The sequence below is a fragment of the Eulemur rufifrons genome, chromosome 2, assembly GCF_041146395.1.
Source record: "Eulemur rufifrons isolate Redbay chromosome 2, OSU_ERuf_1, whole genome shotgun sequence".
Taxonomy (NCBI): Eukaryota; Metazoa; Chordata; class Mammalia; order Primates; family Lemuridae; genus Eulemur; species Eulemur rufifrons.
The window spans coordinates 57,759,605-57,780,891 of NC_090984.1; the positions used below are offsets into that span (position 1 = coordinate 57,759,605).

At 36.6% G+C, this 21,287-nt stretch overlaps 3 protein-coding genes across 3 annotated transcripts; all 3 read right to left on the minus strand.

Moving 5' to 3' along the window:
* Window positions 1-597: 597 nt before the first annotated feature.
* On the minus strand, window positions 598-1,644 carry LOC138377496 (olfactory receptor 4K15). Its single transcript, XM_069462463.1, has one exon. The coding sequence runs from the start codon at window positions 1,570-1,572 to the stop codon at window positions 598-600; it is 975 nt and encodes a 324-aa protein (XP_069318564.1). The 5' UTR covers window positions 1,573-1,644.
* Window positions 1,645-12,120: 10,476 nt separating this feature from the next.
* Window positions 12,121-16,255, minus strand: LOC138377498 (olfactory receptor 4K1). The gene is made up of 3 exons (XM_069462475.1): window positions 16,039-16,255; window positions 12,524-13,494; window positions 12,121-12,211 (listed from the first exon to the last, which is right to left on the minus strand). The coding sequence occupies exon 2, from the start codon at window positions 13,473-13,475 to the stop codon at window positions 12,540-12,542; it is 936 nt and encodes a 311-aa protein (XP_069318576.1). The 5' UTR covers window positions 13,476-13,494; window positions 16,039-16,255; the 3' UTR covers window positions 12,121-12,211; window positions 12,524-12,539.
* Window positions 16,256-20,096: 3,841 nt separating this feature from the next.
* Window positions 20,097-21,068, minus strand: LOC138377509 (olfactory receptor 4K5). The gene has a single exon (XM_069462486.1). It carries the CDS (start codon window positions 21,066-21,068, stop codon window positions 20,097-20,099), a length of 972 nt encoding a protein of 323 aa, XP_069318587.1.
* Between the last annotated feature and the right edge of the window lie 219 nt (window positions 21,069-21,287).

The following is a 21,287-nucleotide window of genomic DNA, read 5'->3' on the forward strand; positions in this document are numbered from 1 at the left end:
GCACTTCGAAGAAGGATTTGTGAAAGTGTTGGATGTAATTGCCTTCTGCTGGATAGTCATGCCATTTTACATTTTACTATATCATTAACGCTAGTCATAGAATTGTCTTCAAGTGCTGTCAGTTACATAGTAAAGTGTGCAGTGCAGTCTTATCTGGGTATATTACATATCGCATATCACATATCTTATATTATACATGTAAATAGGTCTATTAATTTTACTTCCATGGCATAGAGATAAACACCTATTATTATTTTAAAGTTGGCATCTGATCAGTAATGTTTTCAGAGAGAGAGGAACAGTTTAGTTACCATTTATAAGTAAATGGCATTTTCCCAATGTCATCAAAGCCATATATATTAAAAACTTTAAAAAATAAAGAATGCAAAGTAGGAAATAACAAAAATAAAAGGAAAAAGAGCACACAATGGAGAAAGAGAATATTGAAATCACTAAGGTTTATTTTATGAGTTTCTATTATCATCATTACTGTTTAAGTTAATCAACTTTTCCCGCTGGCCAAAATAACTTAACCCTACAGTGAGTCCATTTGTAAATGTCTAGAGACAGGGCTAAAGTGGTAACAGTCTCATAAATTTACTTTGTTTCCAGGAAAAGAACAGTTCTTATGACTGCAGAAACTTGGCCAGGTTTCAGATACCGATTCTTCAGTTTTGACATAGCTGCCTTCACTTCTTTGTTCCTTAAGGTGTAGATAACTGGATTTAAAATGGGAGTGAAGATGGTGTAGAACACAGCAAGGACTTTGTCAACTGAATAGCTACTGAAGGGCCACACGTAGATGAAAATGCATGGTCCAAAGAACAGTGTAACCACAGTGATGTGAGCAGTCAATGTGGAGCGGGCCTTCGCCATACTGGCAGAGGAGCGATTCCTAACTGTAATAAGTATCACAGTGTAGGAAACAACCAAGATGAGGAAGGAGCTCATGGAGAGAAAGCCACTGTCTGCAACTATTAGCAGGCTAACAACGTAAGTGTCTAAGCAGGCTAACTTGGTCACTAGAGGAAGGTCACAGAAAAAACTATCTACTTGATTAGGACCACAAAAAGGCAGGTTAACTGTAAATGCCAACTGACTAGTAGTATGGATGAAGCCCACACACCAGGAGATGAGGACGAGAATAATACACACCCGGCGGCTCATGATCGTCATGTAGTGGAGAGGTTTGCATATAGCAACATAACGGTCATAGGCCATGGATACTAACAGCACCATTTCGCTGCCAGTGAAGAGGTGAACAAAGAAAATCTGGGCCAGGCAGGCATCAAAAGAAATAGTCTTGCGTTCAACAAGAAAGTCTGCGATCATTTTGGGGGTGGCAAAAGAAGCAACACATACATCTATAAATGAGAGGTTTGCAAGCAGAAAGTACATGGGTGTATGAAGGCGGGAATCTGAGGTCACAGTGAGGATGATGAGAAAGTTTCCCAGCAGAATTGCTAGATAAAGTAGTGAAAATATAAGAAACAAGAAAGGTTGGAGCTCCTTTGAATTAGAAAGTCCCAGCAACACAAATTCTGTCACCCGAGAATGATTTGTCTCATTCATTGATTTTGGAAGGGACTTATCTTCGGTTACCTAAATAGGAGAGAAATAGACATCAATCAATGAAGTGAGCATGAATCTGATTTCCCAGTTACACTTCAAGTTTTGAGGATTCCTATTCATATTTATGTGCCTGGGTTTTCATGAATCATTAGAAATTACATAGACAGTGCAACTCTGCAAATAATGGAAGACTGGGTTAGAGGGGAGAGTTGTCAAGGAGATGTTCAACCAGTTGGTAAATCCAACTACATAAATTTAAGAAAGAAAATCAGCAATTTAAAAATTGAAATTGAACATCTGAAAAGGTTTTTTTTTTTTTTTTGACATCACAGAAATCCAGTCTGAGAATCTATAGTACAAAGACAAAATCTAAACCATTTTTTTCTAAAGTAAACAATATAAAAATGTTTTTGAACAGCTCCCACAGAGAAAGATGATTTTACAAACTTAATATTGACTTAAAAAGTTAGTCACAAAAGAGTACGTACTGTATTGGTCTATTTAAATAAAGTTCAAAATAGTCAAAACTAACCTTAGGTGTAAAAAAGCCTGGTAGTGGCTGTCCTTGAAGGGGGAACGGGAACAAAAAGCTGTCATAGGAGGGGCTTCTGAAGTGCTAATCATATTCTGTTTCTCAGTGTGGCTGATTTAGTTATATGGGAGCATTTACTTTATAAAAACTTTTCAAGATGAGCACTTCTTTTTGAACTTTTGTGTACATAAGTCATATATTTATAAAAATTAAAACAGATGAGAAAGAGAGACAGTATTAGATTTGTGTAAGAGAGCTCATAGAAGGAATCATTGTCTTGAGTGATTAGATCTTATTTCCTCTCTCCAGTTACAAATTACATAAACCAAAATATTAATACAAAACCCAGGCAAAACTGAAAGGACCGGAGCTTACTAGAACTCTTCTATGACTCAGCTCTTTTTTCTTCACGGAGTCCTACTTTATGATGAAATTTATATTACTTCCTTTTAATTAATCCTTAAAGGTATTAAGCTTTTTAAAATTCAGCCATTGGTGTTACTAACCATAGACATTTTATTGAGCTATGATTGATATTTTATTTGATTTGGTGAGGCTTTTAAAATTGTAGTTATATAGCGTAAGAGTATTTATAGTAAGGAATTCAGATTATGAGAAAAATAATTTTTCTTTTCTGCTGTTAGTGTATGTTTTTTGTTATCAGAACTTTCTCCCTTAAATGTTATTTTTACTTATATAAGCTATGTAGAACTTAGAAAAGTTGTATGGTAAATAAGAAAAACAAAAAGTGAATTGTAAAGGAGCATTAGATTATCTGAAGAATCTTTCCTCATATCTAAATCAGGTCTTGGGAGAAGATACGTTTTATTTTACTGATTTCTAACTACTTGTAATTTTTGATATTAATGCTTTCTTAGATCATAACTACAAATTGCCTATTCTCTCTTTAAGTTAGACTGGGGGGTTTATGTATAAGGCAGGGCATGTGATAAATAACTTTAACTCCCAGAAACCAAATCTCAGAGACTCACCCCTATATTTCAATTCTCCAATTCTCTCAAAAAAAAAAAAAAAAAGCCCATCAAAGAACTATTCATATACAGTAATACCCCGTTATTTGCAGAGGATATGTCCCAAGACCCCCAGGTGATACCTGAAAGCATGGATATTACTGAACCCTATATAAACTATTATGAATTACATTTTTCCTATACATACATACTTATAATAAAGTTTAATTTATAAATTAAGCACAGTGAGAAATTAACAGCAATAACTAATTAAATAGAACAATTATATCAATGTGCTACAATAAAATTTATGTGAATGTGGTACCTCTTTCTCTTCCTCTCTCTTTCTCTCTCTCTTTCTTTCAAAATATCTTAATATTTTCAGACTGTGGTTAACCTCAGGAAACTGAAACTAAGGAAAGTGAAGCCACAGATAAGGGGAACTAACTATGTTATCACATATTATATCAAAACTATGACTCTAAGATTTTGCAAAGACTTTAACAAATAGAGTTTGAAGGCAAAGCAGGCTACAAGAAAAATTATACAATGGAACAAGTTTGTCCTTGAGGAGCCACTACATTTTCTTCAGTGCCTTTCTGTCCTCTGTCTTACTTCTCAGGATCCCTGACTCTTAGACCCCCTGACATAAATACTGCACTGAATCCCTAAAGACAGGAAAGGAAATACAATCCAATCAGCCAAAAGGGGTTCGTGTATATCCCATCAGAAACAGCAAAGCCCATAAGCACAGGGAATGTCTCCTAGGGAGACCTTCTGGTGCTACTGCAGAAAGGGGCGGCAGGAGGCACTTGTGAGCAGAGAAGACTTTCTGGTGCCTTTAGACTAAAACACGTACTCCAACTGTGCGAAAAATGACTATAAGAATCATCCTCCCAATAACTATTCTGAGTCTTCTGCAAAGCTGTGTTCTTCCATTCTTCCCTTTTTCATGGGTTCTTGGGGTACTCAGAAAAAGACAAGACCCTGGTTCCCCTGGAGAAAAACATAGGGCAAATTGTTTCATCTGAGAACTGAGTTTTTTAGAATATAAGATCAAAGTGTTAGACAACACGAACTTTAAATTTATTTTTTATATAAATCTATTCTTTTTTAGTTCATTTACTTTATATGTATTTAAATGCCTGCTTTTCCCAGGGCACTGTGCTATGCACTGGTGATAAAGCAGTTGGGTTTATAACTTGCCTCTCTAAAGATTATTTACTAATAATAACAATCCCTTGTTCATTTAGAAAAGTTGATGAATTCATTTTCCTTCACTCCCTGACACATTCCTTATTGGATGAAATGGGCCATCTTTTTGTGCCCGATAAAATTACCGTACTATAGTGAAAACAAAGCTGTTAGAATAAAAAAAGAATCTATATTTAAAATCACAGTTGTGTCATTGGGTAGCTATATGACACTGAGCAGTTCCTTTAGCCTTTCAGGGCTCATTAACTTCAAATATTAAATACTGAGAATATTAACCTCAAAGAGACACTAAAAATGTTTCTTAAAAAGATTATATAGGTAAAAACTCTTTAATCAACTGTAGTAGCTATGTATATATAAACATTCTTAATAAAATATTAAGATCAGAATAAGTAATTTGTTTTTTGATAATTTTATATGATGAGGTCTGACTCAAACAAGAATGAGTCTCCGATTCGTAGATGTGTTCATGTAAAGACCAATTTTTCATTTCTTGTAATAGTTGAAGATGGATTAATATATGGATACAGAGTTGTGCTAGGGGACCCTTGAGTCCCTCCTACTTATAACTCTATCAAATGAATCTTTCTTCAATATTCCTATTTCAGATATTATGACAGGCAGAAAAAGTAAAGTAAATAAAAGTATAGTTTACAGAGGCCACGGAACTCTACCAGTTCAACGTTACATCTTTCACAAACTTTCCAGTATTCCCAGTCCCCTCGGCCTCCCACTCCAAACCCAGATCAGTGATGTAACAGCCACTCTTATGGACTGTATTGGAGACAAATGCTGGTGCACGGTCTTCAGAAGGATGCTGACAAAACATTTTCACTTACCTACAATGAAATGAAAAGTGTGAAGATGTCCTGTAATCTATAGTCATTAATGCTTGAGAAGAATTTAGTTGTTACTTCCACACCTCCTAAGAAAACAGACAAAGCCCTAAAGAGATAAGTCATAAAGAAGTTTACTTCTAAATAAAAAGGAAATGGATTCAGGTGTCTGTAGCTAAGATGAGCTGTCTTGTCTTCAAAGGGGTAAAGCAGGGCTGGATGCTGTATCCTACTCTAAGTCCTAGGTAACTAGGGGAGAACTTGGAGCAGTCAGGGATCTGAAAGAGGGAAAAAATAGACTAGAAGAAAGTAATGCTGAAAACAAAATCTTCTGTTTCACAATTTCACAAAGGATTTAGCCTACTGTAGCGATATTGCTTCTGTTTACAATAGTATTAAACTATAATAATGATCACAAATAACTTTCACAGACCTCTAGAAATTAAAAACAATCATACTAAGAGTCACCTGAAAAGGATTATTTCCTGGTCTCTATTGCAGATTTAAGTACAGAATATTTACTCATATATCCAAGGAAAATGCTATCTTCCAACTTAACCTAACCTAACAAAACTAACCAGTCCAGAAATATGGATGGAATTCTTCAGGGAGTTTAAACACTGTTTTCAAAGGGAAGCCTCTGCAAATTCATCTAAAACAAATTCACATAAGATTTCTTTTTAAAATTAGCAAGAATATTTTTAAGAAGTATCATTGATAATAGTGATTATTACGAGATTTGGGATCTGTAGAGACTTTAAGAATATTGTGTCATTTTATCAAAAATTTCATCATTTTGAGGGACTATTTAGGCTTTTTCTTCCCTTTATCTCACTTTCCCTTGATTCAAAGTATAGCGAACTTTTTACTTGCTTCTCAGAGATGTATTACTATGATTTTTATATAATTAAGTCAAACATCTTGTGCAGTAATACAATGAAAATATCATAATATCAATAAGATTCTGAAAGATAGGAATCATATATGAGATACACTTTTTTTCACAAATAGGATATATGTCCAACAGGATATTTTGACTTTCATTAGTTATTTATATTACTATTTTCTAGTCATGAATTAGTAAGAACGATTCTAAATTATAAGCTTTAAAATAGCCTGAAGTTCTAATTAATGGATGATATCCAAAGATATCATGGACTATAAAAGAAGTATTAGACTGGGACATAGAAAACATCTGTTCTAATTCTTTCAATTCATACTCTCCCAGGAACTCCGTTTCTCTTCAAAAAAGGAAGAACTCCCTTCATATGCTAATATTCTATAATACTCTGGCTTTTGAAAGCATGATCCAAAAATAGCAAGTCAATGATAGAAGTAATTATAAAAGGTTGCATTGAAATAAAAGTATATTCAATCAGAAGGGTAAAACTTTCCTAGTTTTAGCAAGGTAATACAGCAATCAATCACTGTTCAGAGTTAGGTATTTGTACAATTAGTAGGCAACATGGGCACAGAATATTTAAAGATTAATCAAAAGAGTGGAGAATAACTGCCTCTCTCTCTATTCTCTGTTCTGAGTTAGAAGTCTGGGGAAAACACTGCAATTCCTGTCCTCGACCTTATAATATCAGTACCTACCAGGGGAAACAAAATTCTTCAGGAGCCATTAGATGGGGGACAAAGGTAAGGAACTCATGTCTTTCCAGACTTCAGTCTTCACCTTTACACTTTAGAGTGTCAATATACTCAGCCTATAGATATAAGGAAAACCATCTCAATGATTAGAAGCTAATTAGGAATTTGACGTCACTGGACCGTAGTGACCAAGAGACCCAAAGGAGAGTTATGATAGCAGAAATCACCTTCATCAGGGATAATTACATGAGAGAATTTGTTTGCTCACAAGAATTAGACCTTGAGGATTTCACAAATAGACCAAGCAACAATTGACAAATGCTGTGTCCTGTGAGAGAAGACATAACATGATAGAAAGGAAAACAATGAGTAATTTTGTTGACTAGTCCTTTCTGCTTCAGAAGAGCTTTTTAAAAAAACACCATTGGGAGTGTCAAAAATTGATAGAGAGTCATTATATGACTCCCCATACTACACAGCAGGGTAAACAACTTAGTATTTTCACAGCTTCAGATGAGCCACGTGCTTGGTTTCCAAGGCAAGGATTCTAGGGTAGGGCAGTGAAAACTGTTTTGCAATAAAAACTTTGCATCCTGCAGAGTAGATTCTGATAAAGGGACTCCAAATAATTATGCACAAATTTGAAATTCTTAGTTCAAATTCTAAGGAAAAAAAATGCTGTTGAGTGAAGCTCAGATTTTCTCCTCCTCTTAGGTTAAGCTCCAAGCTGGTGGATTGTACTTGTGGGTACAAATCCAGTGCTCCCTAATAGCTTAAGATGGAAGGCACTATGTTTAGCTATGGGGTTGTTCCTGCTGTAGTTGATTGTAGTTTGTGTAGTGGAGCCAGTTACTGAGGTAATCTATTGTGCCCATGGTGGGCTCTGGTCCCCCCAGGTGAGGTATACGAATGTCCCAAGCTTTGGGAGGGGCCTTGTATCTCTCAGGGGTTGCTTGGACCCTGCTCCCGCCTGAGGTGGGAGGAACAGCAAGGTAGATCATAGCTGTGGTACAAGAGCCTGGTTATGTGAGCCTCTATGGGGCTCAGAAGTTGCTTATCCAGCCTCTAGGGGGAGCCGCTGAGATGGAGTTCAGGGCTATCTCTCCAAGCTTGGAGGTCTGCTCCTGAGTTCTACTTGTGCAATTGCTGAAGCCTCTAGCCAAGCCTTTTCTGTCTCTATCTGCAAACCCGGGCACTTTCCCCTCCAATCGGTCCACTTGTGTTTCCTCTCCACCCAGGATGGGCTCTTGAGCTTCCCCACAGTTCATGTGTCTGGCCCACTGGCATGCATCTTTTCATATTGCTGGCAGATACGGAGATCTCCAATTGTGCTCCCCTTTTCTGCCACTAGACCCCAAGGCCAGGCAGGTGGGCCTCTCTATTCCCAGAAGTCTCCACCAGGGGGACGCTCCCACCAGGGGAATAGTGGCAGCTCAAGCTGAACTTCCTATTAAAGTGGGGGGGGGGGGGGGCAGCTGCTGTGATGCAGCCTAGGGCACCTGAGGCAGTCGGTTGCCATGGGAACCAGTACTTATTCAAATTGAGTCACAATAGCACAGCAAATTCCAATATGGTGGTTCTGTCGGGGGAGGGGGCTCACCCACAGAACCCTGCTTTCTTGTGCTCCTCCACACCGTCTGGATGGGCACAGGCTCTCCCTTGCCCGACCCTGCAACCAGGATCTCTGCCCCATGCCTCCCCACCCGCTGTTTGTGCGGTCAGCAGGTAAACCCACCAAATGCCAGTGGGTAGGAAGATCACAAACTGAGGTTGCCCTGCCCGCTGGAGGTGGGAACGTGCTCCTGGTGCTGAAAGCAGGTCACTCAGCACAGAGAACTCTAGCGGCTGCTATGGTTTGAGGAAGGGGTTACAGAACTCCTGCACCACTCTCCAATTTGGGGGGTGGAGGGCACCTGTCCACCCTCCTCTGTGAGCTGCTGTGGCAGGTACTCAGTCAGAGGCAGTCTGGACTTGGAACGCACTCTGGGAGTGCACTCCTGTTGCCTGAGGCTTGCTCGGCTGTGAGTGCACTCCCTTTGCAGGGAGCCAAGTCACTCAGCCCAAGGTGCTCTGGCGGTTGAAATGGGGTGAGTGTGGCCACATGGCTATGAGTGGCTTGAGCCAAAATTACTTCCTGGGATGCCAGGAGTGGAGGAGACGCAGAGGAGGAGGCGTCCAGATGCAAGGATGCTGGCTGTCTGGTCTCTTGTGGCACCCCCGCTGTGGGCTGAGAGCCCTGTGTCCTGTTGCTGGCCTGAGGCACCCAGGTGGAGGAGGGGAAAAAAACCCTTACCCTTTCCCTGGGCTCCGGAACTCCCTGGAATTGGTTCACACCGATTTCTCACTTCTATCCTCCTCTCTCTCAGCTGCTCAGTTCCTCCTGGTGGTGTCCCCAGACTCCACTGGTGTTTGCCCCCGTGGTCCACTTCTAAGCAGTAATCACTCTCCGCTCTCCTCAGTCCAATCCTCAACTCTTCTGCCGGAACTGTCTGACAACTTTGGTCTCTAGTCGGCCAACTTGGCTTCTCCCTCATTATCTTATATAATACATAATATGCTATATTATATATAATATCACATAATATAAATAGGTAGACCCTTACAACATATACTTTTATTTCTCCCCTCCCATTTTTCTGAACTTTAAATATATTTTATTTTTATAATGGAGCACATAAGGAAAAAAGTTATTAAAAAAATGAAGACTGGAAAAGTATCATGCAATCTAATACATGTGTTGCAGAGTATGAAGACCCAAGAACAGAAGCTCTGATATCCAAGGGCAGGAAAAAAATGTGTGTCCCATCTCAAGAAGAGAGAGAATTCACTCTTCCTTAGACTTTTTGTTCTATTTGGGCCCTCAAGGGATTAGATGATACCTGCCCATATCAGTGAGGGTGAATCTACTGATTTAAATACAAATCTCTTCTGGAAACACCCTCACAGATACACTCAAATAATGTTTTACCAACTATCTGGGTATCTCTTAATCCAGTCAAGTTGACATATGAAATTAACCATCACAGGACTGTCTCTCTCTCAGAGACCCCCAAAGGAACCAACTCTGCCAAAACCTTGATTTTGGACTTCTAGCCTCCGGAATTGTGAGACAATAAATTCCTGTTGTGTTAAGCCACGCATTTTGTAGAAATTTGTTATGGCAGCCCTAGGAAATTAAACCATCATCTAAACATCAAAGTCCAAATCTATTCTCCTTTCCATATATCTTCTTTAACTCCAGGAGAGAGAAATACAATTGTCTTTCTCATTTCTGTAGTATGTTACCTCCACTATGACATTTGTCAAAATCTCCCTTATATTTTAATTATTTCCGTTTATTTAATTTGTTATGTTTTATTCTAAGATTTTGACAGAAAGGATCAACTCATCTTTGTGTAATCCTGAGAGAGTGTGTTGTGCACATTACACATTTATTTGTTATTGAATATATTTAATTCGATTTTTAAGTTGGTGCTAATAAGTGATTACTGCAAAATTCTAAATTTAAAGTTGCACATTTTAATATTTGAAAATGGAAAACAGTTTATCAATTTAGTTTACTTGACAAGCAGAAGTAGCAAAAGCTTGCCAGCACAGAATTCATAACCACTCAGTTGTCTATGAAATTAACTATTCGAAAGTAGTAGTACTGAAACTATTTGTATACTGTTTTATGCCTCATAAAATGCTTTTATTTCCATTATATCCTTTTAATCACATAATTCCTGGAAACATCTACTATTAATAGCTTCATTGTACATATGAGAATACTGGGGATAAGAGCAGTGAAATGAGTTCCATTTTCAAGTGCACATCAATGCCTATACACTTTCACTAGCAAGTCAGAGGAAAAAATACTACTACCAACAATATCATGACAGCTGTTATGTTTATTGTCCATCCAAAATGTTTTGGCACTGTATAGAAAATATGACAGGTAGACAAGTTTAACAGATCACTACCATGTTTGCAGTGTACATATGAAGCTGACAAAAAATCTGAAGTTCCCCCCCAAAAAATATAAATAGCATGATGGCTCAATAAGACTGTGTATCTATATCTAAAATTCTGCTTCCACTAGAACTTAGCATACAGAATTAATATATATGCACAAAATCACTAACTTAAATATTATAGTACAATTAAAATACTGAATCCAGAGTGATGACAATTTCATGTTTTCCATCTCTGTTAAGCAGTTCTGTTTTTCATTGTTAGAATACATTTACTCTTCCTGTTACAAGGCCTTTTTCAGAATGAAAAACATCTCAGGGGAAAGTACATAAGAAAACTTTTTGGCTAAAAATAAAACAATACTCAATAGATGTTATTTATCTTTATTATTAAATGTACATTATTTTCCCTCTTCAAAGAAATATAAAAGAATAGATTTCAGAGTTGGTCCTGAATTGCAAATAATTCATGTTACTCTGTGCATTTTTATGTTTTAGATACATATGGAATTATCTTTTTCTTTGAACTAAAATAGTCAACATCTATCATATTTGCAAACAATTTCAAACATATTTAAAGATTTTTGTGAATAATATGCAATTCATTATAACCAAAATGAGACTGGCAGATCTCAAAGAAAGGTTACTGAGCAAGAAGTACATAGGAGAGTTCAAATGGGAGTCAGATGAAAAGATGACAATAATTTGACATTGCCTAGCACCAATGTCACATAGACTATAGAGAAGGTGGCAAAAAAGAAAAGCTGAAGTTCCCAAGAGTTAGAAAGTCCCAGAAATATGAACTTAGACACCATTGATTCATTTGTGTGAGACATATATAGAATCTACAGTTATGTAAATAAAAGTTGATTTTTTCCAAGTAGACTTGGAAAAAAATATATATATATGTGTGTATATATATATATATGTTGCTGATGACAGCAAATACTTAGCAAAAGTTTTGTAATAAGTGGAAATTCATATCAAATTATCGAAAAGAAAAAATAAGAACAGATTAGTAAATAGGGAAAGCTTTAAACAACTAAATACATAAATAACCAAATTATCAATAACCAAAATATTCAATACAAGGAAATATTCAATACAAGGAAAAGATAACAAATGTATACTAATAAGATGAGATGTTATAAAATACGGTTATTTTTCTACTGTGTCAATATATGAAATAATGTTATAAATAAATTGAGTGAAGATATCAGAAATTCAGTTTGCTTGTACATCTTGATAGCAAGGTATAATATATGTATTCAATTAATATATGTATTTAATTGAAGAGAATCATGTTTACTAACATGAGCAACATTTCAAGCACTTTAGGATCTCCAAGTCCTATGTAAAATTTGTATTTTAGAGTTAAAACAATGAAAAAATGGTTAAAATTATATTGAAATAGAACCAGAAACTAATTTTTGCAATTTTCTTGCATTTTGGACTCAATAACCGAGATCAATAGCAAAGATGATTGGCATGATGCTGTCATCCATGGAGGGTCTTCATGCTAATTCAAGATTATGGCTCCCCCATTCTATCAAGTGAAGTATCACAGGAATGGAGAAACAAGCACCACATGTACTCACCATCAAATTGGTACTAACTGATCAACACTTAAGTGCACATATAGTAATAACACTCATCAGGTGTTGAACAGATGGGAGGGGGAAAGAGGATGGGTATATACACACCTAATGGGTGTGGTGCACACTGTCTGGGGGATGGACATGCTTGAAGCTCTGACTCCAGTGGGGCAAAGGCAATATATGTAACCTAAACATTTGTACACCCATAATATGCTGAAATAGAAATAAAAAATAAAAAGAAGATTATAGCTCCCTCATGGTGATTCCTAGTTTTTCCAGGAGTTCACATAACGGCCTCTTAACTTCCACATGGCTGATTTAACATCTTCATTCCTCAGGGAGTAGATGATGGGATTCAACAGGGGTGTACAGACAGTGTAAAAAACGGAAATGAACTTATCCACAGACAGTCTGCTAAAAGGCCATATGTAGAAATAAATACAAGGTCCAAAGAAAAGAATCACCACCGTGATGTGGGCAGTTAATGTAGACAGTGCCTTGGATGACCCACTGGAGGACCTGCGCCGGACAGTGATCAAAATGATGGTATAAGAAATAATTAAAGCCAGAAAACAGCTCAATGATATCAGGCCACTGTTAGTTAGGGTCATAATTTCCATTTCATATGTATCTACACAAGCCAGCTCTATCACCAGGGGAAGGTCACAAAAGAAGCTATCTACCTCATTGGGACCACAGAATGGCAGATCCACTGTAAAAGCCAAGTGGCTCACAGAATGAAGAATACCCACAGCCCAGGAAATACACACAAAAATTATACATAGCCTCCGGTTCATAATTGTACTATAATGCAGGGGCTTACATATAGCTATAAATCTGTCATATGCCATAGCTACAAGCAACATCATCTCACTTCCAACAAAACTATGAAGAAGGAATATCTGAGCCATACAACCCTCAAAGGAGATAGTCTTGTGCTCAAAAAAAAAGTCCACAAGCATCTTGGGAGTGGCAAAGTTAGACTGGCAGATGTCAATGAAAGAAAGGTTATTGAGCAAGAAGTACATAGGAGAGTTCAAATGAGAGTCAGAGGAAATGATGACGATAATTATGATATTGCCTAGCACCGATGTGACATAGACTATAGAGAAGATGGCAAAAAAGAAAAGCTGAAGTTCCCAAGAATTAGACAGTCCCAAAAGTATGAACTCAGACACCATTGATTCATTTGTGTGAGCCATGTATCCAATCTGCAGTTACCTAAATAAAAAAAAAATTAGGACAATATCACAATGATTGGTATTACAATACATCTAGTTTATACACAAAAGAAATATGATATACTTTCAATTGAGTCAATTTAATTTAATGAAATATATACATACATATAATCAACTGACTAATATTTAACACCCACAATTGCTATGGAAAGTTGGAAAAGTGTTAAAAAGAAGATGAGATATGAATCCTATCATAATTTGAAGTGCATGATACATTACCACCACAAATATTAATAAAATGAAAGATTATGCCAAAGTGGTAAGACTTCTTAAAGATTTAAAATTTGCTAGCCAAAAATGAAGGAAAAGGCTATTTCAGGCAGAAGGAATAACAGGAACAAAGATAAAAAGGCAAAAAAATGAAAGACATCCTGTATTCAGGGACCTGTGAGTTGAGCGGCCTGGCTAGAGGAGAGGGCATGCTAAGGAGCAATAAAAGTTAAGTTGGGAATGGTAGATCGAGAGCAAATTGAGGATGCAATTAGACTTAAATGCAAGGCTAAATGAACCAGATTGATGTTCTTGAAACTGAGCATCATATGTTCTTGGCAGTGTTTTAAGGATTTTACTAGAAGCAATTTGCCATATTATGGAATCAAGGGACATTATTGACACTGAAAGTTTCTCTGAAGGTCAATAATACTTTGTCTTCCTCTTAACTATAGTTAATCAAAGTTCACCTTCTGTCACATAAAAACCAATCATTTATGAACAAGCCAGTAACTACCGATGTGTTTTCACTCTCTTTCTTCTGACTCTGCCTTCTATTCTATACATGCTTGACACACATTAATTTGTCAAAATCTCTAACACCTTTCAGAAATGGTCCTTTTGAAAATATTTCATGTAATTATATGTATCATGTACATATAATCAAACACATAATAGATTCTCAAGAGAAAAAAGTTAAGTAGTGTGTAAATTGCCTCTTAAATATTTTTTGACACTTTGCTTAATATTTGTGGCTACTTGGTCCCAGAAGAAAACCCTATATGACCTTCCTGAAGTGATTCAGGAAATATTGTTAACTTCAGTTCTGGGTATCCAACAGTACACAATAGATATGTATCCTTACGCTGATTGAAGCTCTGTACACTATATTTTTCAGTGGTTTGTTAGGACCTGGTTGTTTAGACATGACTAAAATAATAAATATTTAATGTTTTAAAAGTAAAAACTATATCGGTGACCATATACCAATTTTAAAAGTATTTACACTGTTTACAAGCTTTCCCTATGTAATTTTAACCTGGATGTTGAAGCACTAAATCCTACGCTTTCAGGTGCTTCCATGTTTGTATTTCGTTATGATTTCTAGTTTTAAGAATAATTAAAAAACTTAAGTTACTTAAGAATATAAACAGATCAATGAGGCAGGAACTGACCTAAGTACATGCTTCCATCATGAGAGTACCATCACCATGTGGAAGATTCAGGGCGATGCTGGCGCATCTAATCTTGAGTTTACATGGGAAGAGGAGAGGAGGAGGCAAACCAACATTGGAAAGGAAAAATGCTCATTTCTAAGACTAAAAAAATTCCAAAAGAGCTACAGTTATGAATTTAAAAAGAGAAAATTTGGCACCACGAGGGACAGCTTATAGCATTCAATCCATTGTGGAAAGCTTATTAAATATTATGGTAATTTAATAAGATGACATTGTAATTTCATAGGCTAACTCAGAATCATTTTGCTATTAAGCCCAGATGTGCCTGAGTTTAGAAAACAGAACTGGATTACCTCTAAAGCGTCTAAAATTCTAAGTGCAAAGTCATTTATGTTATGGCAAAATGTGGAGTTTATAACAATCACTCAGAATTCCTTGGAAAACCAAAATAGAAACCAGAAGCTTCTCCATTAATGAATCATTCACTTTGTTATTGCCACCGTACCTCAGAGATAGAAGTGGTTTCAGATCCCAAAATACACCGTAAGAGAATTTCTCAGTTCTTGATATAAGATCCAGTTGGATACATAAGAGTTGATGTTACATTAATATTCATCTCTAAAATGTGTCAATAGAACTCTGAACCCATAAACATACATAATTTTTCTGGTCCTATTTTAACATATAATATTTGATTCCCTATAAGTCTAGAAGCAAAAAGAAATAAAGGATACCCTATTGACCATTACTCTACTTTGTATATCTAATCCCCTCTTCATGAAAAGCAAATTTTGATAGTAAATATTTGTTAAACTAATGGCTAAATATTATAAATATTCTCTTTGAAAGCATAAAAAGGGCATAAAAAGATAATGGTTGTAACGTATTTCCCTCTGTTTATCAGATTCTGGTCCTATTCCTATAAGATTGCCCAAAACCAGTGCAGTGGGAATATCATAGAGACAGAAAAGTGGAGAACAGAAATTTGTCTTTTCTAGATGGAATTTTCAATTTGGCTGAGACAATAATAACTTCCCCTTTGCTATCTTCTAGTTACTGATTTTGCATCTATAGGAGGATTTACCAATTATTTCTCTAGTCCAACTATCTGTTCACAATTCATGTTTAATACTTACACTTTAAAAAATTTCTCTAAGTCTTTCACTTCTCCCTTATTTTCTCCAAATCTGGTGTCTCCCACTTTGTTTCTAAGCTCTGCACTTTCTGCTATGAGTCTTCATACTGAAGATATTTTTAGTATGATCTTGACTTGGTGCATTTTAACGTGATTCCCTGCACTACGCTGTGCAGAAGCAAGCCTCTCGGGTCCTGCCCTGAGGTAGTGACGGCTCTCTGTTCCTCTTGCTCTCAACCACACAATTATAACACCATAAGGTAATGCGATATAAAGCCTTTGTCCTCATTCCAGGAAACTGATTTCATTGGTGGAGCAAGCCATTACCCTTTAGAGATCTGAGGTCACCCCGCAGTGGGAACAATTATGTTTTATAAAATAATTTTTCCAGTAATGAAAAAGTTTTTCATTTTGTTTTGTTTTACAAACTATTGGGTACATATGAAAGCAAAAGATAACTTGATTTTAACTTTCAGTCAGCAAAATAATTTTTGACCCCTAACATTCTGCTAATGAAACAGTCACACAATCTTACAAGTGATCACCTAATCTCAGGGTGGAGTCCTACAGTCACAAGGAGCCCCCTACTTCACAAAACAGTTTAATTCTACTGTTAGAGTGCTCAGCTGGTTCTACCATCTTTAGTTTAAAGAATAAATCTATTTCTGCTTCAAGATGTTGTTTCTTCAAATATTTGAAGGTGCTCTTCCATAAGACAAATCTTAAATTCCTCTCCCCAAATATTTCAACAGTCTCTTCAAATATATTTTACATAATATGTTTTCTATATCTCCAAAAGTTCTGATAGAAGTTTCAAGTGACCATCTTTTTTTCTTTTTCTTTTTTTTAAGAGACAGAGTCTTACTCTGCTTTTCAGGCTGGAGTGCAGTGGCGTGATCATAGTCTATGGCAGCTTTGAACATCCAGGCTCAAGTAATCCTCCTACCTCAGCCCCCCAAGTAGCTAGGACTACAGATGCATGTCACCAGGCCTGGCTAATTTTTTTTTTTTTTTTTTTTTTTTGTAGAAATGATGTCTTTCCATGTTGCCCAGGCAGGTCTAAAACGCCTGGCCTCACTCAAGTAATCCCCTCTCCTCGGCCTCCCAAAATGCTGGGATTACAGGCATGAGCCACCACACCTGGCCCAAGTGATCATCTGTAAGGAAGGAAATTAAAAATAAGATTGCCTATCATTTAGTATCCATATTTATATCTATCTATCTCTTTTTTCTATGTGTATATGTCTATATACCCCTAGTAAAATGTTCACATATATAAGAATGCATGCACGATGGTACATATTGCAGTATTGATTGAAAGAGAAATACTGAGGCCCGGCGCGGTGGCTCACGCCTGTAATCCTAGTACTCTGGGAGGCCGAGGCGGGTGGATCACTCGGGGTCAGGAGTTCGAGACCAGTCTGAGCAAGAGCGAGACCCCATCTCTACTAAAAATAGAAAGAAATTATATGGACAACTAAAACTCTATATAGAAAAAACTAGCCGGGCATAGTGGCGCATGCCTGTAGTCCCAGCTACTCGGGAGGCTGAGGCAGTAGGATCGCTTAAGCCGAGGAGTCTGAGGTTGCTGTGAGCTAAGCTGATGCCACGGCACTCACTCTAGCCTGGGCAACAAAGTGAGACTCTGTCTCAACAAAAAAAAAAAAGAAAGAAAGAGAAATACTGGAAAAAAATCTAAGTATATATAAATTTGAGAGTGGAGAAATATAATATTTTAGTGAGATGAAATAAAAATGATTAAAATTGTGAATTATAGTTTGTATATGAATATATTAATATAAGTTTAAAAAACATAATGTTACAGGAAAAAATTGAAGATTGGTGGACTTATGGTCAGTTTTTTATAAACCAAAAAATGGGCACATTTATCAAATAAAAGTTTTAAAATATCCAGAGGAGTAATACAAATTGTAAACAGTATAAAGTTTAATTCAATAATGGCAAAATATCAATATTTATTGTGTGCATAGTGGAAAATCTAGGAGATAGAAGTTTAAAATTTTATTTCCTATGCTTTTATATATTGAATATTTGGCATTGAAAGTGCTCTTTTAAAAAACTCTAGAAATAATACATTTTAAAAAGCAAATGTTTATACAAGTCCAAAAAAATGGAAAAACTGGTTTCATAATACAAATTTAAAAAGATAAAATATAATGCATGTGGAAAAGTTAATAATAAATATACAGGTAGTACAGAATGAAAATATTAAAATAGTTAAAATATTAAGGAGGGCTAAAAAATATAGGGAGGCACGTGTCTTTTACAAAATTAGAGAGACTCTCAAAATAATAAATGCCATATATGACAAACCCACAGAAACATCATAGTGAGTGGTAAAAAGTTGAATGCATTCCCCCTAAGAACTGGAATAAGACAAGGGCGCCTGCTGTCACCACTTCTATTCAACATAGTACTGGAAGTCCTAGCCAGAGCAATCAGGCGAGAGATAAAAATAAAGGGCATCCAAATTGGAAAAGAGGAAGTCACACTATCCCTGTTTGCCAATGATATGATCCTATATCTTTCAATGAATCCCACCTCCCCAGTGCTTTGATACTCTAGGCTGATTAGGAGAAAATCATGCAATACATATTCCTTTAAGAATAAAAATTGTAATTCCAGGCCTCATTCCACGAACAGAATATGAGGTACCCTATGTGGCACAAAGAGAACATTGGTAAGATCTCTTCTCCCTGCCCATTTTAGATCCAATTTGCCAACTCTCCTCTCTGACTATTGATGGAATTCCAAAATTAGAAATAAATGAACACACATATATTCCTGGGAGAGTTAATCTAGGAATTTAAGTTTATACTAAGATGTACATTACTGTTATACTACCCTTACTCAAAACTACATGTTGAGAATAGAATAGGGCAAAAAGTGTCAGACTTCAGAAGTAGGATCCTATGGAGAGAGCAAAAAGTAGTTCGGGTGGGAGAAGAGGAAATATCCAACGTTTCTTCAATGTTGTATTGAAGGATGGTTCTGTCAGGGGTAGATTCCTAGGTTAGCTGGAGTTGGGAGGATTAGTGGGAAAACAGCAAAATGCAAAAGTAGTGTGTTCATTTTTGGCATAAAGGAGAGACCAATGTTTACACTAGTCTATTTGACTTTTATAAATTGAGGGATTAGAGAGAGTAAACAAAAACTCTGATCAACTTTAATAAATCCCCTAATTGTCCCGAAGACCGGGCTAGAGATCCAGCTGTGGGGTCCAGGTCACCAACTGAATGTATGTTTAACGTCAATTCTTTTTCACTAAACATTTCATATTTGGTCCAAATGCAGAGTGTTTCAAAGCCACTCGTAGCACAGACTAGGGTCTTGGTGTTGAAATGGTTCAGCTTTCTAGATTCTCCTCTCTTTTCTACAACTCATAATTTTAAAAGAAATCAGAATTAATCTAAGCAATCAGAAAGTCATTAAATGAAAGATTTGGAATGGAAGTTTGTGATTAGGTGTCATACTATATTTTTAAAGCACTGTTAACTATTGGGAAACCATATGGGATAGGCATAATTGATGTTGGGAGAGAGAACTCATAACTCAAGAATCTCCATGTAGCCGTATGTACTTATCTTAAATCAGTAGATTGGCTATCCCCTGAAACTGAGAAAATTTAGTTTCAAATTCTTAAATACTAGTCATCTATATTGATCTTTTAGGCATGCTAACAGAGAAACTAAGACCAGAAAAACATCTAAATTGATGCCCACTAAAGAATTGAGTTTTCATTGCTTTCTTTCATCATATTCATGTTTACTTGTCACCAAAGCAGTGAATGCATACATACTATCCATATAGTACCCATATTTTATTTCTAGAACCAGTAATCATATACACAGTGATTTTTTAAATATATTTTGGTATTTAACTTTTGCTAAGTGGTATCTGGGAAAAGACTTGCTACTACTCATTAAATACTCTCTATATCATCTTCTTCATTACTTTCCCCACAGTAAAGATACACCACCAGAGTACATTGAAAATATAGACAGGGCATTGATTTGAGAAATTTGAAGGAATTTTATCTTAATAAAGGGAATTCCTTGCCACTAGTGGAATGTCAGAAATTTTCTTTGACCTCAGATAATGGGTCACAATTTTCCTCATGGCTGCCTTCATATCCCTGTTCCTTAGTGTATAAATAATGGGATTTAGGATGGGAGTGAAAATGGTGTAAAATATGGCAAGAACTTTATCCACAGGATAGGTGGTAAAGGGCCACACGTAGATGAAAATGCAAGGTCCAAAGAATAAGATTACTACCATGATATGGGCAGCCAGTGTAGAAAATGCCTTGGACATTGCAGCTGAAGATTTGAACCAGACTGTGGCAAGAATAATGATGTAAGAGCTGACCAAGACAAAGAAAGTGCTTAGGGAAAGAATTCCACTATTGACAACAATTAGTATTTCAATGATGTAAGAGTCCAGGCAGGCAAGTTTGGTCACTCGAGGAAGGTCACAAAAAAAGCTATCTACTACATTAGGTCCACAAAAAGGCAGGTTCACAGTAAATGATAACTGGCTTAATGTGTGCACCAAGCCCACAGCCCAGGAGATTATGACCAAGACAGTGCAGGTCCTTCGGCTCATAATCCTCAAATAGTGCAGGGGCTTGCATATGGCTACATATCTGTCATAGGCCATGGAGACAAGTAGCACCATCTCTCCTCCGGTGAAAAGGTGAATGAAGAAAATTTGGGCTATGCAGCCACTGAAGGATATGGTCTTGGGCTCACTCAGAAAATCTGCAGTCATCTTAGGGGTAGCAAAAGAAGCCTGACAGATGTCAACAAAGGAAAGGTTTCCCAGGAGAAAGTACATGGACGAGTGCAGGCTGGTATCAGAAATCACTGTAATGATAATGAGAAGATTTCCCAGGATAATGACCACATACAACACAGAGAAGAAAACAAAAAAGAAAAGCTGGAGTTTCTGAGAACTGGAGAGTCCCAGCAATATAAACTCTGACACCACTGAAGAATTGACCTTATCCATGGGTCCAGGTTGCAGACTTGTTCTGAAACAACCCTAAAGGAGAAGAATTAGGAAGGGATCAGAATTATGAACTAAGAATCCTCTTAACATGAACGATTCTGAGATCTCAGATATAAAGTGTGTTTGCTGAATACAAAAAATTTAAAGGGACCATGATAATATATCTGGATACATGGATAGTAGGAAGCAGCTTATAAGAATGTCTAAAATAATGCTTAA